Raw genomic sequence first — 26409 nt, 5'->3', positions numbered from 1 at the left:
TTTGTTATGAAGGCGACATTCTGCCAATGGGAGTGTCTCATGACTTGACTGGACAAGCACTGCATGGGCTGTCCATTGGGTGAGAAATATCTCATTAGTTAGGAAAGTAGCTTGTTTATAAGTATAGGCAATGGATTGTGTTTTGTTTTTCTTTTACCTGTAACCTTATGTTTCCAAATCCTTTTTACTTGCCTTTATTTTGAATCTTTATATCAAGCTCTATTAAATAAAGTTCAGTTTGATTTTACTGTAGACATATCTAAGTGCCTGTGCTAAAGAGAGTGTTGAACGGAGGTAAAACCGGGCTGCACTGCTTTCCTGGAGGCAGTGGATCAGTGTATGTTTGCAGGTGTCCAGGAGACAAGGGACTGAGCACTTGAGTGCAGCAAAGTGAGGTGTGTAAATTGCTAGCCTGCAGGGGGAGAGAGTGGGGCCTGGGGAGCCCAGAGCAGAACGCTCGTTGAGAGGACTCTCCCCCGCGGGGACATGGACAAAGCTATTTCACGCTGTAAGTAGGTGGTGGAGATTCACCCTGGACACCTTGGGTAACCCTGAAAAGTGTCACATCTGCCCTTAGGCAAAGATTCTTCCTGACTCCTAATATTTAGGAGCCAGCTGTTGCGCTGAAGCAGGAGGGTTTGCATCCCTTCCCAAACTCTGGTTATTGTTAAAGAATTTACTATGATAACTCTGAATATTTTAATTTTCCATCTAAATATCTAATCCCTATTTGATTTCTGCTAAATTCTTGGCCTCACTGGTATCCTGTGGCAGTGAGTTCCACAAGCTAATTGTGTGTGTGGCTGGGGAAAGTATTTCATTTCATCAGTTTTGAATTTGACACCTTTGTATTTGGAAACTTTCCATTCCATTGAACTTCCCCTTCTTCTTGTACTATAAGACAGGGAGAATAGAAGATCCTGACCTCCTGTTCACAAACCCTGCTTCTCCTCCCTAGCTGTGCCACTGATCTGCTGTGTAACCTTGGGGAAGGTCACTTCACTTCATCCCTCTTTGCTTTAGTTTCCTCACCCACCCTGTCTCTTCTATTTAGATTGCAAGTTTGTTAGGGCAGGGACTGATTCTTACCCTGTGTTTGTATAGCACCTGGCACGAGATCCCAGTCTTAATTGGGGTTTCTACCTTAAGATCAATAATAATAAAATATATCCCAGTGTCCCAAGCCACTGTATTTTCCTGGCTTTGTCACAGCATGGCCAGTGAACGTCTCCTCAACTGGCCGTTCTGCTTCTCTTATCAACAGAGAAGCATCACATTGCCAGCAGCTGAAAATGAGGAGTGTGTGTTGAAGGATGGTGATGATAAATCCCTGGCTTTTGCTGGAAACACCTGAGTGCTAAACTCTCACCTTAATTTTCATTTGCCTCTTACTGTCAAATACTGGTACCTAAAATACACCTCTGGATCCTCATTATTTCAACAGAGCATGTGCTCCCCATGCTGTTTAGTTATTTCTGTGCGGAGCAGAAGATATCTGCATTATACCTACCCTCTAATCTAAAATTGTTAGTCTCTAAGGTGCCACAAGTACTCCTTTTCTTTTTGTGAATACAGACTAACACGGCTGCTACTCTGAAACCTCTAATCTAGGTTTTTTTCCCAGCACACGGACAAATGATAAGCCCAAGGTGAACTTCTAGCACAGAGAGCATTCTCGCCTGTGGGTAGACGAACAATCAACCATCCTCATTGCATGCAGTAAGGATGCGAATGCTAAAATAATCTCTCATTCTCTTGCCCTCTTGGCCCCCATCATAATGAGCACTTAAACAAATTAGTCTGCAGGAATGGGCTGAAGTTTACCCTTGAAGTGTAGTCCATCTCATCTCTATAATGCATTTTCCCTCCTCCTTCGTATCCCACCACCATCCCTGACTAACTTAGCCTTTGCGATCTGCTCGGATGTCTTGCTAAGTGCCTGGCAGATAGTTTAGATAGCTGGCCGTTACCTTGACTGTCAGCCTTTAGCGGTTATAAATAGCCATTTGCTTCACTGTGAAAATCTCTGGCTGGGGTGTAATAGGAAGCCAGCGGTGGCCATTGTGTTCCCACCCCTGTGTTTCTATGACTTTCAAATGATTTGGGGATGGAAGAGGGACAGGTAGCATGGGGTGGAAGGCAAAAGAATGTCATAAGGGCAAAAGAGAGGCGCCATTTCTCATTTCCTTGGCTGGCAGCGTCTGGGATAACGCAGAGGCAGCATATGCTATCCTAGCGACGGGAAGAGCAGGAGCCCCTGGGATCACCCTGCAGTAGCCCAAGTGGGCAGTCTGAGTTGTTGAGGTCCAGTGGTATTTCCAGCCAGCTGTCCTTGGCGAAAGAATCGTGCTGTGCGATGGGTTCTTGCAGCAATGTGGAGATTGGGGAAAGTCCTCCTGAGGTCTGAAAATAGAGGAGAAAAATGTGGAGGGCAAGGGAGGATAGGAATGAGAGGGGTGAAATACCCTTGCGAAGGCTTGCAGTGTGAAGCACGGTGAGTCATTGGTGAGGTGAAAGGTCCATTTCATAGTTCCGTCTCTCACTATTCTGTTGGTCTTTTTCTTTTAAATTAGTGATGGGCCTGAGCCAACAAGTTCTGATCCAGATCAGAACTTTCCTCAAATTTGGAGGTGGTTGGATCCAGGTTGGGCTGTGGGGATTTTAGGGCAGGTCCATTTTTAGTTTTAAAAAATTCCTAAAACATTTCTTACTGTGGTCTGTGAAATATATTTGGGAAAGGAGAGAACTCTCCATGGCTAAAATCTCCTTTGGATAATGAAAGACAGAGTTGAGGGACTTTTTGGAGCACAATTGGGTTGAGGGAAGTTGGGTTCCTATCAGAATGCTCTGTATCAGGACACTGAAATTACTGTGATGCATGTTTGTTTGAGGCTGTGGGAAGCTGCAGTAAGAATAGGTATGTTACCATCATGGGAGACCAAGATTTTTTTAAAAGTGATTTTTTTGGGTATCCAGTTTGAGACACCTTGAAAATCTACCTGATTTTTGGAGGGTGGATGTAACAGGGTGACTTGCCCTTGGGCGGTGGAGCCTGGGGCTGAGCCAGTCCTGATGACAAAATAAGTCTTGCTTGAGAGGAATCGGGTGATGCCGATTTAAAAAGCAACAGGAAGCTGCAGGGAAGGTGTGTATGGTGCAGAGGGTCGCTGAGACTAATAGAAGCAGAAAGTCTGGCAGGAAACAGGGGGAATGTTTTCATTTTCCTTTGGGCTGTGTGGACTTTGTATAAAGAGCCCTCTGAAGGAGAAGACCGGGTGGGGCACTATAGAGGTACCCTGGGCCACCAGAGGGCACTCAGGAGACAACAAGTACCCACATCGTGCTACAGTGGGTGCTTAGTATTTTCTGAAAATCAAGCCTAGCTTCTCTAACCAAGATTTTCAAAAATGCCTAGTGATTTGGGGTGACCAGCTCAAGATACCTTAAAGGGGCCTTATTTCAAAGGACAAGTGCTTGGCACTTTTGCCCTTGTATGTTGTCTCAAGTTGGTCAACCAAAAACTGATGCACTCAAAATCACTGGGCCCTTCTGAAAATCTTGACCAGGATGTCTGGACGGAGAACATCACAATCAACAGCTTCATTGACCTCTTCAACAACTTGCAACTTCAGTAATCCATCAAGAAAGATTCCATTTTCACCAAAAGATAAAGGAACCATTGAGCATAATATGGAAAAGCTGGATGTTTTGAAAAAGCCTTACAATTTACAGGCTGGGTTAATTTTCTGCTTGTGAACGGAAAAAAACAAATAAAGCATGAATATGCACTGACACGTGATTTAAACAGAGGCATGCTGCATAAAACATTAATATTATCCAGTGAAAGATATGTGGCAAGTAGAATCTCAGAAGCAAAAAATATTTTGGTATCAGGTCTGGGAGATGCAGTTTGACAAGTAAATTTAACTGAGTGAGGTTTTAAGTTGGTGATGCCTAATGCAGCATTTTGGTATTTTGCTCATACGGTATTTCAAAGATTAATTATACAGAGTTTTGAAGGATTACATGTACTGAAGTTATAATGATTGATATCTTGGTCTGGGATGGGACCCCTTAAAGGACATAAAACATTTAGGCACAGAGCAAGAGAGGGACACTGAACATTGCACTTAATCAAATTTTTGATTTAAAAGTTAGGTCAGTTTAAGGCACTTTTGATTGCTGAGTTAATACAAATGAAAGATCCAGTTGAAGTGCTCGCTGCACAGTGTAAAATGAATCTACAGAGATTTATGGAGATGACTAGCATTATGAAAACGTTTATCCCAGATTTATCTTTGAATGACTTGAGACATCTCTTGATTGGGACTCATGGGCATTTTTTTTTTTTTTTTTTGGATTTTCAAAATGTTGATGGAAAAACAGTTGTTGATTTAAATTTTTTTGCTTAAAAATTAGTGCTGTTTTTAAACCAGCTCAACTGATAAAAGAAGAAAAGGTGAAAGTATGATTCCTCAAGGAAAAATTGCAGAGGTTGGAAGCATGGGAAGGCTTGCAGCAGTGCTGGTGGACACATTACAGTCGTGTTAACTATACCTAGACCACCCCTGATGGATGTGTCTCACCTCCTCTTAAAAACCTCCAATGGTGGGGATTCCACAACCTCCCTAGGCAATCTAGTCTAGTGCTTAACTATCCTTAGAGTTGGAAAGGTTTTCCTAATGTCCCATAGTAGGGCAGGTCCTTGAAGATGCGTGCTTTATCTACATGGCAAAATGGCACAGTCCTTGTTCCTAATCTCCTTTCATCCATTATGTGCTGCAGGCTTAGCTTTGTGGAATCCTGTTCATCTCCTAGAGAGGCTCAAATAGGGAAGGAAGAGAACGCTGTTCAGAGAAACTTCTCCGTCCGCTTCCCTTGCAGATTCAACATCTCTCTGAGGCTGCTGTTACATGCTCACAAAAAGCCCCCTACCTTGCTTAGGGCCAAATTCTGCTGTCACGGTGGTCAATGCTTAAATTCCCATTGACTTCAGTAGGACCAGGAGTGTGCCAGTACAACAGAAAATATCTTCTCAGTGCTGGGTGTGTAAACTAGAAGGAGAAAAGAAATGCCAAAGAAAGTAGCAAGCTCCAAGGAATACTTAGCCACCGAGAGAGGCCTCATTAACACTGCTTCCGCACAGGGTCATAGAGGAACCCCGAGGGCCTGATCTCGAAGCCCTTGCTCTTAGGAGCCAATGACGTTAATGGGAGTTGGTCATGCAGCAGCCGCTGCAGCTGGCCCCAAGTGTGTAGTATGGTGACTTCTCCATTTAGCGCCTTAGGGATGTGCAGCAGGAGCTGATGTGAGGGCGCTGTGGCTTCAGATGCCAGGAGGATTGTCCCTGAGGGACTTACAGCCTCAGAACAGGACTCTTCTCGGGAGCTAGCTGTGGCTCTAGAATGACTCCTGCTCATTACGATGGATGATGTGATCTGTTCATACATATTTTAGAGTTTAAATATTATCCCATTTTATTTGATGTGCGGAGGTCGCTAGGGTGACTGAGCGATAATGAGCTAGGTGTGCCGGATTCTCAGCTAGTATCAATCAAAGGGGCTCCTGTGACTTCAGCTTGGATCTTCCTCTCTCCATCCCTTTCTCCTCGCTCCTCTCCTCAGTTTGCCTTTCTTCCTCCTGTCTCCCCTTCCTACTCCCTTCGCCCTACCTCCTTTCTCTCCCCTCTTGTTTCTCCCTTCACAGATGGTCTGGGCAGTGATCAGCTGCTGCCATTATCTTTATAGGACAAGCTGGGGTGTTTACAGGCTGGCATTCCTGTACGTGTTAAGGACTCGGGTCACATTTGATACCAGGCTAACGCTTCACAGGATAATTAGTGGTCTTCCCTACTGTTGTTAACCCTTGACTCAGGCAGGCTATTTTTTAACATAGGTGTTAGAAGTTAATACCAGTGCTAATAGCTTCACTTCCAAGGCCTAATGAAAGTCACACAGGGAGCAGGCCTGTCATCAATATCTTTCAAACTTTGATCTTGAAATTACTCTTGCCCCTTTCTGTGGTTTTTTCGACTGCTTTCCTACAACGCCTTGACTCTGCCATCCCATCATAAGGCTTTGTGGGGCCAGATCTTCAGCTGCCGTGAGCAGGTGCAGTTCTACCCATTTAACACCAGCTAAGGGTCTGGCCCCTGATACTTAGTACCCTACACTCCTGTTGCCAACTCTCCCCTTTCCAGTGGTATATGGAGGCATGGTTTAGGAGTTCAGTTCATCCCAGACTGGCAGCTGGTTGCACAAAGCAGTGGATGAAGGAATAGAAGGAAGATGATATTTGAATAAGGCCAGAGAGGAGTGCTGGGGCATGGGTCAGTGGTGTCCATAGCATATTAAAACCCTTCTTAATCTGAGCAGATAAACTGGTTTAGGTACTCCAAAAAGTTGGAACCAAATTAGAGATGAACCTTGTGAGAACACTGAAAAAATTCAGTGCACATTTCCCCGCACTGTTTTTCACATGGAGGTGCAGTGGGTTTGGGAGCAGGTTGAGAAACTCTTTGAGCACCTGTTAAAACCCCAGGACTTAGGAGGAGGAGACACAGCCAGAAGACATGGAAACCCTTGCTGAAAAGGAGCGAAGTATTTTCTTTCTATGTGGGGTAGGTTTTACCAAGAGCAGGATCACATAGGATATCCCTGCACATAGGATAATCCTGACATGTGCTTGATGGGAAAGACAAGTCAGTAACGTGGACAGGCTCTGGCTTAGGTTGTTGGGTCAGGATGGAGGGGAGTCTCCTAGCATGTAATATTTCTCGTTCTTGAATATTTTACCTTTGGCATGGCTCTGTGTGAAGCAGATGAGAGAGAGAGAGAGCGAGAGAGGAAATGATATGGCTCAGGGTGGTAAAAACCTCATTTAAACAAAATTTAAAAAATCAAAGTTTTTATTTAAATTGGATTTTTAAAATGTAAATTTTCATTTCTTTTAAAAAATAAACCTGTTAAATTTGGAATAATGACAACCTATGTTAAGGCTGAAACTTACTAGGTTCATTAAAATCATTTAAATGATTATAACAATGCTGAATCAATGAGCCCTCCTCAAATTTTAATGAGATAAAGGGTGCTGCTTTTTAAATTATATGCAGAACAGGGGAAAACATCTTTTAACTTTTTTTGTCAACTCAAGCTTCATAAATATCACACAGTATCAAGTAGCTCTGTTATTTTCAGTCTTTACAATGGAGTGAATGCTGGTATTTACATTTTTCCAAATGTAAGTACTTTCAGTTTCTGTTGTTCAGAAAAGTTTTTGCCTGAATTACTTTAGATTTCAGTTTAGCTAGCAGGTGCAGAAAGCCTGTTTCCTTCATTTGGACTGGTTCATTCATTGAGAAACCGACTAGGAGTTGAAAAAGCAGGAAAGCTTGTTTTTCTCTTCAAATCTATTAATAAAAAACAGGTGGGAGAAGAGGAGAGCTACTAATTCTAAGCACTTGAAGGACATGGGGTCAGATTTTGAAAGGTATTTAGGCACTGAAAATGTATATAGGTTCCTGACTCCCCTTGATTTTAATGGGAGTTGGGAAACTAACCTGCTTAGACACTGTTGATACCCCTATCTGGATACCTTTGAAACTTTGGCCCCTGGTGACCAGAAAGAGTCTGTCAACTAATTGCAGTTAATACTTTTGTTTAATAAACCAGTTAGTTTTAAATGCAAAACGTGGTTTGAGATGCATAGTTTCACACGTATCCAGCACATTTTGGATTGTTCTTCAATAATTAAATAAAACTTTTTAAAAATGCTGCTGTTTGTACACATTTAATTTGAATTTGAATTTCCAGCCAACTGCAGCTTAATACAAATCTTGAGTAAAACATTATCTAGTAAATAAGAAATGCATGTTAAGGTGTGTGCCTGAGTAAGTAAATGTGTGCATAGTGTATCCCCCTGGTTAGCAAAAATAAGCACTGCATTTAGTGTAAAGGCTACATTTGGTTGTAACCATTAAAACATGTTGATTTTACCAACCAGTGAAAATGAACCTTTCTCTCGGAAAATAATTACAAAGTACAAATGGAAAGCCAGATTAAAATCAGTGAGTTAAATTGCAGTTTCCTGCTTGCTAATTTAAATCATGATTAAAACCCATCCATCCTGCTATGGCTACGTGCATGCGGTAAGCACAGTCCCCAGCTACAGCACACGCATGCAGCACAGGGAATAGAAATCACAACCTTGGGCTCCTGTAACAGTGCCCTTTGGAGGTAAAGGAGAGTCACTGTTAGCTGTGGGTAAAACTAGGCCATCTAGCCTCTTTGTCAGCCTCTGTTAGAAGGTAGAGCAGCCTTGTGTTTGAGCAGCTCTGATACTTACCTGGAATTGGCAGGGGTGCACATCTTGACCAGTGATTACTTTATGCGGCCACAAGAAGGTGCGCTATAAGCTCCTAGTCATAGGCTTGTGTGTCCTGCAGGATGTATCCCTAGGGCTGTGAATGTCATCGTTGGACTGCTCATATTGGTCTGCACAGTGAGGTTTAGGTGCATTCTCTGGAAGGTTAGTTCTGGGTGCGTGTGCGATGGCAGCACAACCTTGGGAGCAGGCTGGGCAGTGCCCCTGCAAAGGGAAGCTGATGGAAACCCCTAGGTGCTGATGCCAAAGCAGAGTTGCAGGTGTCCCAGACTAGCCTTAGGAGAAAAGGCAGCACTCCAGATATAAGGGGCCAGATCTCCAGCATGGTTACGTCAGCGTGGCCCATTTAAGTCATAGTGGGCTCTGATTTATGGAACTGTGCCCACTTTACATCATCTGCGATACTTGATGTAGTGGTGGGGGTGGTATGGGGGAGCAGAGGAGTCACAGCTGAGTGAGGGGGCTGTTAGCCATCCTGCCTGCAAAGAGCCACTCTAGCGTGCTCCTAAATGTCGCTCCAAAAAAGGAGCCATGGGCACCAGTTGCTGAGGGTATGGGTGTGGTGGAGATGCCTGGGGTACACACCTGCAGACTTGCATGCTGCTATGGAGTGCCGCTGGCTACTGCCCGATTGAACGCTGGGTCCTAATTCTACCCTGCTCCTGCATAGAGGTAGAAGGGGACGAGATTAAGGTCCAGGTTTTTAAAGGTATCTAGACACCCAATTCCCACTAAAATCGATGGCTCCTAAATACTTTAAAAATCTGCCCCTAGTGTTGTGTCCTGTATCTCCCCTCCCATCAGATCCTCCCTTCTGCGGACAATAAAATTCTGAGTTCATCCCAAATTTAATTAAAATGGGTCCCTCCCTCCCTCCCCCTTTTTATGTTAAAATAAAAGGAACACAAACCTCCAGATTTTGCCTTTTGAACCCTATATGAGGAGTTGTTGCATCTTCCCATTGAAGTTCAGGGATTTAATCACACTCTTAAGTCCTTTGCTGAATTGGGGCCAGAACTATGCTGTCAAGCCTCCATGGTCAGGTCACAGGGCTTATGTGGTAAGTGCCATGGACCTGCATAACAGTTACTCACTGGCTTCTCAGCAGTTGCCCTTGCTAAATCCACTTGCAGTTGGCTGCTAATGCACACCCCATTTTTGGAAGAGGGAAGCTGCCATGTGTTTATCCTCTGGGATTATAAGGGCCATTGATAGCGTGCAGTGAAACAGACAGTAGTGATCCTGGGATGAGAGATGGCTGCAGTCTGCTTGATGTACGCTCAGCCAGAAATAGGTCACTTGCACTCTACTGAATCCCTAGAAAGAGGTAAACTGGATTTCCGGTGGGTTTTCTGTACCGTAGCCGTGTTCATGCATCAGCCTTGTTTCCTTTTCCAGAGATCTCGGGGAACACCGAGGACATTCCCCTGGTGCGCTGGAGGCAGCAGTGGCTGGAGAACGGCACGTTGCTCTTCCACATCCACCACCAAGATGGCACCCCCAGCCTGCCTGGCGCTGACCCCACCGAAGAGCCCCAGACTGAGTCAGCGGAAGAGGAGCTAAGGATCCTCCACATCTCTGTTATGGTACGTGCCAGCTCACCTTCAAAGGTGCGGTGCCGTTCTCTGCTCTGCAGGAGGCACCCAACGGGCGCCCAACTCCCATTGACTTTCAGTGGGAATGTTGAGCCTTTGAAAATTTCCTCTCCCGCTTTCCATGAAACGCCTGTGTGCTGAGCTGTCCTTGGAGGGTGGATGCGGTGGTTGTGGTGGTGGTTACCAGTAATGACTATCAAGACGCTGCCAATCCCCAGGCGCGTGGTAGAATGACATGCTTGGTAAACTGAGACTTAGACAAAGGTGTAAAAGAAAAGAAAAAAAAAAGGTTGAAATTGAAACAGAACGTTTCAATGGGGCCAGAACTGGAAATCTTTTGGATTTTCAGATGGCAGAATTTTTTGAGGTTTCGACTTTTCGTCTCCGTTTGGGAGAGGAACATTTTTCAATACCTCAACTTTTCATGGGACGGGAAAACTCTCCCAGCCAGCTCTATCTGGTGTTTCCTCTGGCTCATTTACGTCAGCTCTGCGAGCTCGCAGGTGCTGCAAAGCCAGCGGATCTCTCCCCCCACCCACTCACCTGAGGAATAGCCTTGCTGTAATGGAGATTGCCTGGAGGTGGAGGGCCAGGTGAGGGTCTCTATGCTGTCCCTCTTTGCAGCCCTCTGTGCAGGGGGTGGGACCAGGGAGGAGGAGGTGTGGCCAGAGCACGTTGCACTCCAGCTATGCTAGACAATTGGATGACTCCATAGGAAACCATTGCAGGTGGTTCTCTATGGGCTGCTCTAGCTTGTGCCAAGGGCTGCACTGGTGCTCCAGAATCCAGGAGGCACAAATCTATCACCCACCAGTCCCACTGGGCTTAGCTTGGCCATAGCCCAGGATTGGAGCCACCACCTATGAAGCAGACTTGTCTATGTGGACCAATGATCTGATCCAATGAGACAAACAGTGCATAAATCAGAGAAATGCAACAGTCCTCCCATTTTGTTCCCCCAGAGCGCCTGTGATCCCCAGACATCTCTGTTTCCTGTGCATGGTATCCCACACTCCCTTTAGGCTTTTCTCCCTCTGATGCTTTGTCACCCCTGCTTTCGTGACACCAGCAGAGGAACCACAGCCTGATGGCTTTGATTTAGCGTGTGTGAGCACACAGGGCTTGGAATATAACAAGTGCGAGCCCCTTGAGCGTGTTGCAGATTGCATATCCTCCACCCCCTCTGCTGCCTTCCTGTCCTCTTCCCCTCAGAAGCTCTGGAAAGAGAATTCAGTGGAAGCCAAAGGGGAAAGAGAAAAAGTATAGATCAGTGTTTGTGAGGTGGATTATGTTTTTAACGATGGGAAGCCATACCAATTCCTTTGCCAGCAGAAGATAATTAGCTGGAGACAATGGGCTGCTGATGCTTGCTACAGGCTGTTTAATGAAGCCTGCTCTAATGAGAATGTCAATATCTCTTCCAGATTGCAGCCCGAGGCCAAGTGTCTCCTCCATCTTTTGTGCTTGATTAGTGGAGAAAAATTAATAAACGGCAAAATCAAACTGGAAACATTTAGTCCGTTTTTGCCGAGAAGGCTGTATGTTAACTGTTTAAAATTATCCCCGACACAGGGGCTGCAGCCTCAACTGATGTACATCAGGGGAGCTCTGGTCTGTCTACCTAGTTATTTACGTGGCCCTCATCACTGTACTATCTGAGCAATTCATGACAACTGTATCCCAGTTTTACAGCTGGGGAGCTGATAGCCAGGGTAGATTATGTGATTGCCCAAGGTGGTGATAATAACCAGCTCTTGTGTAGCACTTTTCGTCAGTTGGTCTCAAAGTGCTCCACAAAGGGGGTCAGTTTCCCCCTTTTACAGATGGGAAAACTGAGGCACAGGATGGTGACATGACTTGCTCAAAGTCAACTAGCCAGTCAGTGTCAGACCTGGGACTAAAATCTAGGCCTTTGGAGTCCCAGTCCAGTGCAGCCACTAGGCTACACTGTCTCCTTAGTAATTTACATCATGTTACTACACCGCCTTCCTAGGCAGCGTGGTAGCAGAAGAAATCTATGGGTGATCTGGGGATTAAATCCAGGTCTCCTTAATCCCAGACTAGTGCCCTCTCCACTGGACCATCCTTTCACGCTAGTCGTGGACTTTAGTGGAGCTAAACCAATTGACACCAGCTGATGATCTGGCCCCCAGATGGCAGAGAACTCCAGATCCTGGTGACTCCTCTCGTAGTCACCTGTTTTCCACTTGCTCCCTTTCTTCACTTGCCTCTCTGGAATGGAATGCAGCACGGTCCTGTTTGTGTCCACAGGTCTTGGAGATCCCTAAAATATTGGGCCAAATGGGGCTTCAGCTCAGTGGAGGAGCCAGTCTGCGCCTTCAAACAGACCGGGCTGTGGGTTGCCATCTCAGTAATGCAATGAATGGCCTGTGCAGCAGGCTGCATGCCGAGATTCTGATCCAGAGAGGCCCTGAAGCACGTGCTTAACGTTAAGCACGGGAGTAGTCCCAGTGAAGTTAGTGGGATTATTTACATGTTTGAAGTTAAGTGCTTAAATGCTTTGCTGGATTTGGGTCTCTGCTGCTGGAGAATGAGAAGATCCTGGAGTGGTGTATACGTGTGCATGCATGTATGTTTGTACACATATACACACTACAGGCCTGGGGTATGTTCTGTACTGCAATTGGACTTGCGTTCACAGGATATTTTGGTTAACTAGACTTTAGTTCAACAGCCAGACAGTGTATATCAGTAGGGGGCACGATGCAGGGGTTCTCTGTGGGAATCATTTGGTCTGTAATTGGACTGGAAATTCCAGGGCCTCTACACTGAGGCCATTGTTAAAACCACCAGATGGGGTACAGTGAGGAACTAATGTCCTCATTTCTCACCTGTGGGTGAATTAGGTTACAGGTGCAATGAGTCTGGTGGGCTCTCAGCTTAGTGTCACGTGGACTCTCATATTCGGCACAGGACCTCCCAATCCGGTATGGAGTGAACCTTAGAAGGGTTTGTTTTGAAAAGCTAATGATGAGCAGTTGCGTAGTAACAGTGTTCACCCCCTCAGGATCAGCCAGTGGGAGCTTGCTCTGATGATGTAATGCTTGGAACCTTGTGTCTACCCTAGAGCTTGATTGGGTGGGATTCTGCAGGAAAGCCAGTCTGAAGTGACCTGGCATGTTTTGAGAATATTTCACCTCTCCTGCTGGTGTGGTTTGAATTAACCAATGACCACTTGAGGCTACGTCAGCTTACGGGTCATGGTTGTATCTGGGGTGAAATAAATTCCAGGGTGGAAAACAGACGAGTGTAAGAGCCCAGGAAATGATTATTACCAAATGAACAGGAAGAAAGCCTGGTGGTGGTGGTGGTGATGATGATTACACCAACATGTGAAATTAAATATTTATTTTCCCCTTTTCCCTTCCCCCAAATTAATTCCATCCTGGAAGCATCTTTACACCCTAGGAAAGGGTCTTGTGCCAGGAACCAGAATAATGTGGTGTGCTAAAACTGAATTTTGAGTGTTTTTTCCTCCCAATTCAGCTGTGTTGCAAAGAGTGGTGGTGCTGGGCGACTGAGTCCATTTCTTTGAGCCCCTTGTGAGAATGACCTGTGGCTGTGGTTTTAAAATTGCCAACATTTGAGTAGCACTTCAGGCTCTGCATAATTTAGGAATTTCTATAGCAACCATTGCTCTGCTGTCCGGATATAGCCACTGAGAAGAGATGAAACTAGAACTAGATTCCTGTGCCCACCTGGAATGGAATCTGGATTCATTGGTAGGAGATAGAACCGGAACTGGATTCCTGTACATGCCTGAAAAGGAGTGCAGGGTCCTGATTCTCAATTCCAATTGGTGGAGGAAGTGGGGGAGGAGCAAATGTTGCTTTATGCCACCTTTGTCTTCCTAAATTCTGAACCAGCCAAGATTCTACCAGTTCTTAGGCATAAGTTAGGGAACCCAACGGGCTGCTCATGTCATGTCAGATAAGGTTATGCTCTTTCTTGAACAGAAAGTGTTAATTTAAGGAAACCACTGCGACGGCAGTTAAAAACAGGCTTCCACATAACTTGCGTTCCAGCTTTGTCTCCCTTGTTTACCAGGGACCATATGCTGTTTGAACTCTGTAACACAGAGAGGCACCTAGTGGCCTAATGATATAATGCAACTAAACATAATACAGTTCCAGCAGCTGAGAAGAGCCAGCATGCAGTGGCATTACAGCTGTGCCTCATTGTCTCTCCCTTGCTCCTTGCAAGGGGGTGGCATAGATCTGGGGCCTGCAAGGTGGTGGCATAGATCCATTATGCCAGCTCTGTGCTGTCTGGGGAAGCTCCCCCACACACTAGGTATATTCCCCAACGGCCAGATCCCCAGACTTTATGGGCCAGTGCAGCATAAAAGGGTCATAATGTGAGTCCCCGTTATGTCCTTGCTAATGAGTAACTCAGAACCACACTGACCACTCAGGAATCAGATGCCACGTTTAAGCACCAGCGTACCATGTCTCTTCTGCTGGGATCAGTTGCCCACCCCTGTGATGACGTGACATGGTGAGGGCTATATGGGGCTAGTAAAAGGAACCCCGAGAGACTGCTATGTCCCAGCTAACCGCAGTGCCCTCCAAGTGGCTGCTCCTTTGCTTAATCTGCAGACATTTTTCTTTTTGGAAGGAAGGGAGGGGTCAGTACTTCTCCATTATCCTGAGAATGAAAGAGGGTTAACACGTAATGGGCATTAGAGAACTCTGCCAGCTGCTTCGTCTGTTGCTCATTCAATAATTCCCTTAATGTTTTGTCCTAATGGAGCAAATGATGGTTATTATTTTATTTTATCAAGATCACCTATTGCATAAAAAGGAGGAGAGGGAAAATGGCCAAGAATGGACATTGAGCTGTTAGCTGGCTCCCATTTATTTATTTTTTGCTCTTGGCATGCGAGATTTAGAGGACTGGCACAGTCAGCAAAATTGAGCTCGTATCACTCCAGCTTTATCTATGGACTGCAGTAGCAATGGACCCTTTACCCAGATAAGCCAGACAGATTGTGAGCATTTTGGGGCAGGGACTGGCTTGAAGGGCTTGTCTATACAGGGAGATTTACCAGCAGGATTCCATTGCTATGGTTATACCAGTATGTTTAAACTTGTAAAATTCTGCCAATAAAAATTGCCCCATGCAGACATGGCTTCACTTTGTGTGTGTGTACAGCACACAGTGCAATGGGACCCTGATCTCAGTTGGCCCCTCTAGGCACTACTGTAATGTCAATAGCAATCCCGTCTTCTCTTGTCTTTTGTTAAGTCACACACTTAATTTCTCTAAGAGCCCCTGGGACAGTCTCCAAAGATTGAGTGCGCTAGTGCTCAAACCAGCCGGAAACGTCACTTGAGGAAGAGCTCAGTGTGAGCTCGAAAGCTTGTCTCTTTCACCGACAGATGTATTGGTCCAATGAAAGATATTACCTCCCCCACCTGGGCACTGAAAACTTTGCCAGTACGAGCGTTTGCCCACAGTAAATCTGATCTCTGCTTTCAAAGACTACATGAAAATAAATATATAAAGATTATTAGTTTCCCTCGCTTTCAGGTAACTGCTTCAAAGCTGGCTCCTCTTGGCCCTACCGTCCTGATTCAGCAAAACATTTAAAGCTTGCGCTTAACTTTAAGTGTGTGTTTTAAGTTCCTTGAAGTCAATTGGAACTAAGCACGGGCTGAAGTGTTTTGTTGAAGGAGGCTGGACTTCAGCACATGCTTAAGGGCTTGGCTGAATTGAGGCCATAGTGTCTAACCAGCACCTACGGACTGCAGTCTTATCTGTCTTGGGCAGTGTTAAGATTGATCCATTGAGTGGGTGAGTTTGCGTTATCATCTGTCTGTTCTGTACCAGTCCTGTGGATTATAAGTACAGGATTTCGCTCCCCCGAGCCGACAGCTGGACTCTATTCATGAACATTCTGTTTCCTTAAAAAAAAAAAAAAAAAGCACCCCAAAATGATTTAATACTAAAATACATCAACATGATTTAAGGACTGTTTCAATTTTAGTTCTTTTTCAGTAACTTACTCTTGCGTTTGAATGAAAGCTCCCCATGAGGCAAAGCCAGGCTCTTGGGGGTTTTGTGATTTATATGCTACTTTCCATGTTTTGATGATCGCAGGCTCTCCTGGCTGAGGCAGGGTTGTGATACAGAGACTTTTCTTTATTTTCTTTTGCCAAGAATTCCTTCCATTTCAAATGAGCCAAGAAATCTCCCCTCCCCCCGCACAATTACTCTGGCATCTCTGAGGGTAAATGGGATTAGACTTATTTATTCGCATTTACAAAGCACCTACACAGCACTCTAGGTGCTGCACAAAAATGTACAGCTCCATAGAGCAAAGGACCCCAAATGGACAGTCGCATTATCCCCCACCACAAATCCCCCTCAGATGGTTTTGTCTAAAAGATACATTCTAGTTCACTTGGGAATTCATTCACTCCAAGTCAGCACATTATACATAGCAGGTACGCACTAGCCTTGTTTTACAGATTGGGGGGAGGCGTAACAGTGAAGCGGCTTGCCCAAGATCAGACACTGAGTTAGTGACGGAGCTGGGAGCAGAACCCAGGAGTTCAGGGATCCAGCTCACTCTGCTACCCCACACCTCACCCAAACAGCTAAGTCAAGTGAAGAAATTCAAGGTCCATTCCAGTGGGGCCTGGAGGAAATCTTTAACCAGTCCCAACTCTGCTCCCATTGACCTTCTCCACAGAAAGGATAAGGGACCGACTACTACCAGTAGTTAAGGGAGTTCCCCTTTAGCTCAAGTAGCGGGTTGTCTCACTGGGATGGCAGGCAGTGTAATGTGTTAATGTCTGAAAGGATCATGATCTTGTGCTGTTGGCCCTGTCTTCCTTCAGCCCCCACTCCCCATTTCCTACACTCAGACATCCTGTGTCTATGTCAAGGGGTGGCTGGTCCCTGTGATTAACATAGGTCCAGCGCCTCTGTGCCAGAGCTGGTGCTCCCACCTGAGCCAGTTAAGAAGGTGGGGCCGGGCACCTGGGCTATAAAGGGTCGGGGGAATTTCAGTGGTGACAGAGCTAGAAGGGGAACTACGGACAGAAATGAGAGGGAGTGAGGGTCTCCTGCCATGGTCCCCGAGGAAGAGAGTTGGGGCTGGGTAAGAAGTCCCAGCTGAAAGGTTTGCTTTTCCTTTGGGAGAAGGCAAAGGCGAAAGGCCAGACCCTGCTTCTCCTCCAGCTGCCCAGACGATGGGAAGGGGCAGCACCTCAGGGAGGAGGGTGTGTGCCCAGCTTAAAGCTAGGTGGAAGATTATTGTTGTGTTTTTTGGAACATTGTGTTAATAAGAAACCAGGTGCTAAGAAGGGGTGTGAGCAGATGAGAGACTGTGGCGTGTGTTTAAGCAGCCCTGAGGAAAGGGAAAATGGGCTGCAGAGGCACCCTGGCCACAAGGAGGCGCTCGGATGGTGGCCACTGTTCCAGTCACACTGGACTGTAAGATCTGGGTCTGTATTCTGGGGCACCAAAGTACCCCACTCTGAGTAGTTATATAGAGTGGGATTTTGTAAAGCGCTCCGTCGTGGCCTGCCTCACCGTTGGCTTCAATGGAAGCAGAATGAGGCCAAGCCTGAGCCCTTCTGAAATGCAGTCTGGAAAGCAGGCGATCAGTGCTAAATATTACCTCGTAGTGAGAGCGGGAGACCAGGTGTCAGGAGACTTGGATTTTATCCCTGTCTCTGCTATCGACTCACTGTGTGATCGTAGGCAGGTTGCTGCACCTCTTCCTGCTGCCATTTCCCCAGCTCTCCAGTGGATAGACCCACCTCCGGAAAGTGCCCAGCTGAGCTGCACGGTAGAACTGCTGCATACGATTGTTACTTATTAGGGAGCTATATCCCACACCGCTGATTTCCTGACGGTGCTCTGCCTCTTCCGTCTTCTCCAGTCCCGTTTCCATTACACAGGCTTGTTTGAAGGACTAAAACAATAGCGGCTGTCGTTATCACATGCATTATTCAGACTGTTGCCTCTGCCATGAACAGTGGGGTCTCCATGGAAATGTAGAGCCCAGTTTTTCCCTGGCCTAAGAAGGCACAATTACCATTGAAGGGAACTCCCAATGGATGCTGCTCCTGCTTATTCCAGGCGTGATTTTGGCCCCAAGGGCAGATCTTCAGCTGGTGTATATTGTCAATGCCCAATTGAATGGAGCTATGATGATTTAGACCATCTGAGGAACTGGCCTATGTTTTAAATGGGCACTGTCTGTACCGGTAGGCTCAGTTTTCCCCATCTGCTTTACCCTCCCTTTGCAAAGTGCTTGGAGATCCCAGTCTGATAACGAGAGGAGATCTGCTGAGGTCGCTTCGGGGCGTGGCATAGTAGGATTTCCCTGTGCTCCATCCCTGCACCTTGAGTGGAACATACAGCGGGACAGCATCTAGAGCCTGGTGGGGCAGAGTCCCAAGCCTGGCGCCCGTGTTTATAGTTGAAGGGCTGCCTGCTGGGGAAGGAATTTGGCATTTTTAAGGCACCATTACGCTGCGTTTGGAAACGTGACAGCTCCCGGCAGCTGCAGGGCTTGTAAGAAAGCCAGGGCTTCGATTTTTTTTTTTTTTTTTATACCTGACCTTTTAAGTGTATAAGACCCCGAACTATAGTGTCAGCAGCAGGCGTGACTTTCAGCCTGGCCTGGAGTCAGACTAGTGGGTGAGAGGGGAAAGTCGTCCAGTCCCCTTTGCCGTTCCCCCTTGGCCATGCGTTCCCTGCCGCGCTGGCCATCCAGCTGGAATGGAAGCCACTGATCTCCTTGTCCATGTAGCTCTGCCTCCCGGCGGCCGGCTGCAGTTCTGCTGCCTCCAGCCGTGGCTCTGAGCCCTGCTTCTGTTCCCTTCCCTAGGGGGGGATGATTGCCCTGCTGCTCTCCATCCTGTGCCTGGTGATGATCCTCTACACCCGCCGGCGTTGGTGCAAGCGACGCCGGGTGCCGCAGCCCCAGAAAAGTGCCAGCGCGGAGGCGGCCAACGAAATCCACTACATCCCCTCAGTCCTGATTGGGGGTCACGGGCGGGAGAGCCTGCGCAACGCCCGTGTGCAAGGCCACAACTCCAGCGGCACGCTGAGCATCCGTGAGACCCCCATCCTGGACGGCTATGAGTACGACATCACTGACCTGCGTCACCACTTGCAGCGCGAGTGCATGAACGGCGGCGAGGACTTCGCCAGCCAGGTCACCAGGACGCTGGATTCGCTGCAGGGCTGCAATGAGAAGTCTGGCATGGATCTCACGCCAGGTTGGGGGTCGAAAGGTTTACCCTCCATGTGCTTTGCTCTTCCTGTTTGCGTGGGCTCAGCTGAGTCCTGAAACCAAGTCCTCTCCCTGTGTGTATTGCTGGGCATTGGGCTACAGTGGAATACATATACACAGAGTACCCCTTTCCCCGTGCAAGTTTGATTTGATCCCAGAGCCGTGTGGGACAACCTAATCTGGGGTTCCCTTAAGCATGGGATGGCAGTGAGTATGTTCCCCTGGGTATTCTCATAGCCATGGCTTGGGGCCTCCATGCAGCCAGATCTAGCAGTGCGTCTTCCACTGCATGTGATGTAGCAGAGATAAGAGGTGGTGCTGAAATGCAGAGCCTTGATTCCAGTACAAGAATCTCTGTGCCCACACCTTTCTTCTCCCTGAACAGAGGCTTCAATAAGGGGTCAGATGGAAAGGGAAAAATGTGGTGGTATTCTGTCCCAGCTCTGTCCTCATCCCCAAGCTCCAGCCACAGTCCCAGGACCACTGGGTCCATTTAAAAAATGATCAGCAGTGAGATAGTTAACGTCGATGTTTAAAGTGTCATCAGTAGTCTTCAGTGTTAATACCACCTTGATGCAAATGGGGCTTCTCTTGGATCACAAGACCTAGTGACTACATAGTTGTCCTCTGATCACAGCCTGTAGCCACTTTGCAACCTGTAGGTGGAATCTAAACTGTATTCCTGGGAAGTCCAAGGATGAGATTTCCAAAGCTGCCTAAGGGATTTGCCTGCCCAGTTTGTGCAGTGAAATCTCTTATGCAGCTTTGAAAATTTTAACCCGAGCCCGTAGCCTGGTCAGAGAGGGGCCCAGTTAGGTCTCATGTACACTACAGCTTGTACAGTATTGTAACTGGGTCAGGGGTAACTATATTGTAAGGAGGGTCCCCTGACTCAGTTATTGCTGTAGTGCAGATGGGCCTGAATGCCTGTCTATTTGCAGACTCCTCAAGATGACGCTGAATGAATTGGGGCTTCTCCAACACCCAGCCTAAGAGGTAGTTTATCTCATGGGGCGAGTTTTAACCTTCCTCCTTGTCATCCCTGGCTCTTCCCAAGTGATTACTTCCCTTCCTCCACGTTACAGGCCAGATAAGGAGTTTCTCCCTGCTTGTTGGATCTCACCCTGGTAGCAATGCATTGCAGGGCTGGTGGAGCTGCAATAGGTGGGCATGCTGCTGCTTGGAATGGACAGGGTTCTCCAGAGCCTGGTTTGAACCAATTTTGTCATCCCATGCACCTTTGGAGTGGAAGAAACCTGTTCCAGCCCCTGTTCCCTTGTCCCCCATAGGGACCCTGGTCAATTTCGCTGGCCGGGCCACCATCCAAGGTGTTGCTAGAGCTCTCGCCCAGATGCTGGGAAAGGAATTGGATCCTGAGAAATGAATTCTCTCTTTCTCTCTCCCTCCTTTTTTTGTCTTTTCTCTGAAAGTTTTTGCCTTAAATTCTTCCTGCTCAGGAAGCGACAACGCCAAGCTGTCCTTGATGAACAAGTACAAGGATAACATCATCGCTACCAGCCCCGTGGACTCCAACCACCAGCAGGCTACCCTGTTGTCTCATACCTCCAGTAGCCAGCGGAAGCGGATCAATAACAAAGCGCGAGGTACCCTGTGGCTCCCCGGGGCTGGGGGCGGCAGTGGGGAGTTCTGTTCACTGGTGGAGCTCAGGCCTTGTCTGCATCGGGGATTTTGCCTTCCCACCCCATCTGGCGCGTGCAGGCAAAGCCACAGTCCCCCAATTTCCGGCTCTACCAGTACAAATACCAGCATTGTCCATCTACGACAGAGGACTGCAAACAGGGCAGGTCCCCAAGGCAGAGTTCATGATTTTCCTCTGTGGGAGAAGGGAGCACTTTGTGTTCCCCATATCAACACCCTCTGACCACTTAAGAGCCAGCATTGGTGACAGCAGTGGGCAGAGCTCAAAAGATCCTGAGGTTGGGTCACCTGGGCAGGTGTCTGTGCCTCTGTTTCCCCTCCCAGCCCTTGTCTATTTAGATGGTAAGCTCCTCAGGGCAAGAGGAGTGCATTTGTACAGCACCTGGCGCAACGAGGCCCTGATCTCTGGCACTTCTGGCAGTGCAAGTAAGAACAGCAATGAGAGACGGCAGGTGGCTATGATGGGGGCAGAGGTTGGGGGAAAAGTGCGATTGTTGGAAGTGATTCTGTCATCTGTTAATTGTAGCTGGCTCAGCATTTCTGAACCCCGAAGGAGATTCTGGGACAGAGGCTGACAACGACCCCCAGCTGACGTTTTATACTGACCCATCTCGGAGCAGGCGGCGCAGCAGAGGTATGCATGTGGGTGGGTGGGTGGGTGTGTAGGTGGGGGGAGAATGGAGGTTGGGAATCGAAAGCAGATGTTCCTGCAGGGGCTGGACCCGGGTTGTGTCTACGTGTGTTTTCCAATAGCAGGACTATATCCAATATGAAGATGAGAAGAGATGGAGAGTTAGGTAAGTGCTCAGGGACAAACCCTGATCCCTTTGAAGTCACTAGTAAAGCTCTTATTGACTTCTTTGGGGCCAGGATTAGGCTGTCAGTCCAGCTGTCTGGCTGCAATGCCCCTATTCCAGTAGTCTTATAGTTCCATCTCCTTCCAGATATGTAACCCAGACTGGGAGGGCATCCTCTTTGTGGGGACGTCCGAGTTCTGTTTTGTCTCATCAGGCTTCCTCAAATGGCTGTGTGCTGCAAAAGTGCAACGTTGTAGGTTCTACATGAACACTGGCTATGGGTATGATTTTCCATTGAATAGTTGGTGTGATGGCGGTCAGAACTGATACTCAAACTAGAATCAGGAAGTGCTGATTTCTAGTCCCTAGCCAGTCCGCTGGCCGCATGGAGCTGTTTGGGAGATCTTTGCAACTGAGGATGAAATAGATTCAAATTTTGCTGCTGGCATCTCCCAGGATTTGTTGTATATTAATGAGTAACGGGCTTCAAAGCCTGGCTTGTTAGCCCCTGTGCCTCCCTGTTCGGTGTCTTACTGCTATTATTTTAATAAAACCGTCTCCCGCACAAAGGGGAAACCAGATGGAAAGATTCTATAAATACACTGTACCTCACCAGCGATGGGCTGTATACAAACATAGAGAAGGCAGCTGTGCCCGACTTAAAAGAAGGAAAAGAAATGATTATAAAAACCAACCCTTCTATATCAAAGTAAAACAAGGCTGTACTGTTAACCAATAACATTGTCCCTAGCTAAAATGATGGACTAGTTTTCTCTTACCATCAGCTTCTTTCTTGGGAACTGTAGATTCTCTTCTGCACCCCCCAATGCACCCTTTATAGCCTCGGCAGTGATGCTCACAGCTTGGCCTGCTGTTCTCTCCTCGGGACATCTGAACTTTTATTCTATTGTGTTGGTTCTTAGACTGCATCCAACAATGTGACTAACATCTGTCATGTGGTGTTTGTTCTCTCATCCCCTCCCCAGTGGGAGAGGTGTGCAGCGGACACTCCTTGGTTTGGGGAGGTGGTTGCTTTTGGGGGGTTTTTATACACGTTTCTCCGTGTTTGTCCTAGAGAAGATAGGCAAAGAGTTGGAGTGGAAGGTGGGGAGGTTTGTGATGGTCCATAGTTCCTGGGGCGGTTCATTCTGCAGTCTCAGACTGGCGCCCAAGGCTCTTCTATCTGCTACACAGACATGCTTTACCCTTCTTGTAGGGCCTTCCGGCGTGCCTGAGGAATAGAGTTGTAGACCACAGTCTGCATCCCTGAGCTTTAGCTGTCCTTTAGCTGTCGTGTGCCCAGATCAGTCCCTTGGAGATAAGGACAGGGACCTTGAGCTTGACTTGCTATTTTCTGGTAAACCAGTGTAGAGAGTAGAGGACAGCTTGATGTGCTTGTGATAGCTTGTGTTTCTGAAGATGAGGAGATGCGCTACGGTGTCTTTACTAGGTGGAGCTTCGTTAAAGTGCCGCAGGCTTCATGCCCAAGTATATCGCAGTGCTGTAGTCATGCCAAGAGGTAATGAGGGTGTGAATAGCATGTCATTGTCTGCCAGGATGGGATGGAGTCTCCTAGCCAACTGGAAATGGAGGAAGCATTATTCATGGATGCTGCTGTGTGATTGCTTAGCATCAGCGAGGAATCCAGGAGCTCTCCAACTCTAGTGACTGAACTGACCAATTGTGGATGTGTACCTTGAACCAAAGGAGACAGCACCGTGGCTGTGAACTCTTCATAATGCTCTCCTCTTCCCTCTTCTGGCTTGCTCGGGTGCATCTTCAGCCAGCTGTTCTTCACCTATGAGCTGATCTCATCCAAGCACTGGGCCATATTGGTGGTAGCAGTGTGGTCATGTGTGGCGAAGGGTAAGTAGAGCTGTGAGTCATCTGCATATTGCTGGCACTTGCGTCCATGTCATCTGACCAGTTCACCTAGTGGTTGGATGTAAAGGCCCAGAGGTCCTGGTGGAACTTCACAAGCAAGCGGTTTGGTGGTAGAGGCATGCCAGAGTCTTCGGGCAGCCATCTGAGGTAGGAGCAGAAGCAGGCTGGAGTAGGGGCATGGAAACAGGCCTGGGTAGAGCAGGAGCCAAGCGCTGAAGCAGGGACAGTCTGTTGAAACTACCAGCGGTGGGAATGCTTCTGGCCAGGTAGTGACGTCAAGCAGACTGGAGAGCCTGCTTCCTTTAGGAGCTTGTATACCTGCCTTGGGGTCACCTGGGTGGGTCCTTGCTTGTGGATTGGCTGAACCCTTGTTGAATGGAATGGAGCCCATCCCAGGACCTGCAGGTAGTTGTCTCTAATGACTCATCTCACTTTCTGGCTTAGGGGGTGACACCCCAGGTTTAAACAGACTCAGGTTTAGAAGTATCACAAGGTGCAGTTCCCCATCATGTCTCGCTGGGTGCCTCCCTCCAGGAAGGACCCAGAGCATCCTAGTGCATTACTCTGGAACCCTGCCACACCTCTCAGGCAGGACAGCAGAATCTCGTGGTCCACATGTCAAATGCTGTGGAGAGGTCCCAGGAGGATGAGAATGGATGTCTGCCCTCTATCCATTGACAGCAGGAGATCTTCCATCAGTGCTGCTAAAGTGGCTTCAGTTGCATGTCCTGGCCTGAATCCAGATTGTGCTGGGTCTAGAAGATTAAATTACCTAGTAGTCGGCCTTCTGCTACCCTCTCTATGAGCTAGCTCAGGAACGGGAGGTCTGATGCTGGGTAGTAGTTGACTTGGACTAAAGTGTCCAGGGTGGATTGGTCGGGCTACTGCATGTTTGAAGGAGGAAGGGAAAATTCCTTTTCTGCATGAGGCACTGGCGGTTTCAGTCAGGACTGGTGCCGTTTGCTTCTGACTGTTTCACAAGCCAGGACGGGGATGGGCGAGATTCACAAGTTTTGGGTTAGGAAGCTCTGGAGACCTGAAAGGAGTCTCCAGAGCTTCCTGATGAGAGAATGTGCTGAAGTCTGGGAATGCAGGAGTGCTGTTTGTTGATGGGTATTTTCTCCTTATCTTCCTTTCGCTGAATACACAGGCAAATATCTCTGACTGTTTCTAAAGTCATGGCATTTCCCTCTTCTTTTATTTTCTTCTTTGGATAACTGAACTTGTGAAATGAGCACACAGCCTTTCAGTCCACTCACTGGATGAGCCTAAGACTTCACTTCCATTGCAAGCAAATCCCTGTCTAGGCTCTGTTAATTAACTGATTTCTCTTTCCCCCTTGGAAAAGTTCTAAACTAAAACTTCCATAAGATACCTTGGTGATGGACGTGGAGGCCACTAGCATACCCTGGCATGTGCCTGGTCAGCTTCACCGTATTCACCACCGGATTGTAGCAATTTAAGATGCAGCAGGTCAAATTCAGAGCAGGAATCATTTGAGGCAGGTCCCTTTGATAAGGGGCCCCACACAGGCTGCCTCAGTCTTTCACCTTTCTGAGACAGGTGAACTCAGCACAAGTTTTCTCAGAGCATGAGTCCTTCAGATGAGAGATTAAAAGCCTTGGACGTTAAAGATCTCGTGGCACCTATTCATGGCGAACTGAATCCAAGAAAATTACCAGCAAGAAAAACCAATGGAATACTCTACTTCTCTTCTTTTTACTGAATACTCAGCCATGTATCTCTGACCTGCTGGAAAAAGAAGCCATTTACAGTGGTCTTTTAGAACGCATTGATGCACACAACAGTGTTGTGAAAGGACCTGAACTGTTACATGTGCAGTAACATACAGACAGCTGACGAAGTGAAGAATGATCCTCCATAAAAACATAATGGGCCAAAGTCTCCTCTTTGACGTGTATAAATCCAAAGTGGCTCCATTGAATGACCTCACGGGAGTTGCTCTGGATTTCCGGTCAGGAGGATGAGAGCAGAATTTGGACCAGTGTGTTTTTCAGAAGAGTGTGTATGGGAGGGAAAGACTGATCTCCCAAAACATCTGCTCCCCTCACTGTAGGGCAGTGTGCTGGTTGTCCACCTTCCTGCTGTGCTGCCTACCCGAAGTGGCTGCATTTCAGGGATCAAATAATTGTCTGTGGTGTAGTTTGTGAAGTACGTTGGGGTGAGAGGCGCTATATACACCTAAGACCTCATTCTGTACTGTGACGCCAAACCAGCTGGTTCCTCTAGCCACATGGGTCCTGTGACTCTTAGCAAAACGGCATCTTTTGAGCCCTATGTGCCTGCAGCCCTTAGGACCGCTCGCACAGCTCTGAAAGATTCTGAGAACTGTGAAGCCTCAGGCTGTTAAAGCTTCAGGTTTGATAGTGCTAGTGTTCTCGCGGCCCAGAGTTGCCTCTTCCCCTGCCAGGGCATTGTGCCAACTGTCAGAGAGATGATAGGTCAGAAGCTGCAGGATGCCTGACGCTGCGGGGGCGGACAGAGGCTGCCGCTTCTGAGCGGATGTTTGAGATAGGGACAGACCGACCAGCCTTCCAGGCACTCCGTGGAGTGCCGTTCATTACCTGTGGGAACTGGAGTCTGCACATGTATGGGCCAATAACCAAAAACTTGGCTGCTTGTGGAAGCAGTTCCAGGGCACAGCACTTTGATCTCAGCAAAGCTGCCCTCCCACATCACCCCAAACAAGACAGGGACTAACGCAAACTCTGTGGGTTGTGATCCCTTTGATCCTCTAAGTGGTGAGGGTGGTTGAGAGGTGAGGGTTTCCTTGGGAAGATGAACTCTTCTGGTA

At 47.4% G+C, this 26409-nt stretch overlaps 1 protein-coding gene across 3 annotated transcripts in view; it reads left to right on the top strand.

Annotated features, from left to right (window-relative positions):
- Positions 1-26409, top strand: part of ASTN1 (astrotactin 1) — a 180341-nt gene that overhangs the window by 65525 nt on the left and 88407 nt on the right. For 2 of the 3 annotated variants that reach the window (XM_084636682.1, XM_084636684.1), the window contains exons 2-5: positions 9781-9968; positions 18847-19240; positions 20712-20858; positions 21440-21547. In XM_084636682.1, the coding sequence (XP_084492808.1) occupies positions 9781-9968; positions 18847-19240; positions 20712-20858; positions 21440-21547 (837 nt within the window). Of the gene's footprint in view, positions 1-9780; positions 9969-18846; positions 19241-20684; positions 20859-21439; positions 21548-26409 lie in introns of all 3 variants that reach the window. The other variant, XM_084636683.1, reaches the window with a different exon arrangement.

The sequence above is a fragment of the Lepidochelys olivacea genome, assembly GCF_965140295.1.
Source record: "Lepidochelys olivacea isolate rLepOli2 genome assembly, chromosome: 8".
Classification (NCBI taxonomy): Eukaryota; Metazoa; Chordata; order Testudines; family Cheloniidae; genus Lepidochelys; species Lepidochelys olivacea.
This window is presented reverse-complemented; position numbering and strand designations above follow the sequence as displayed.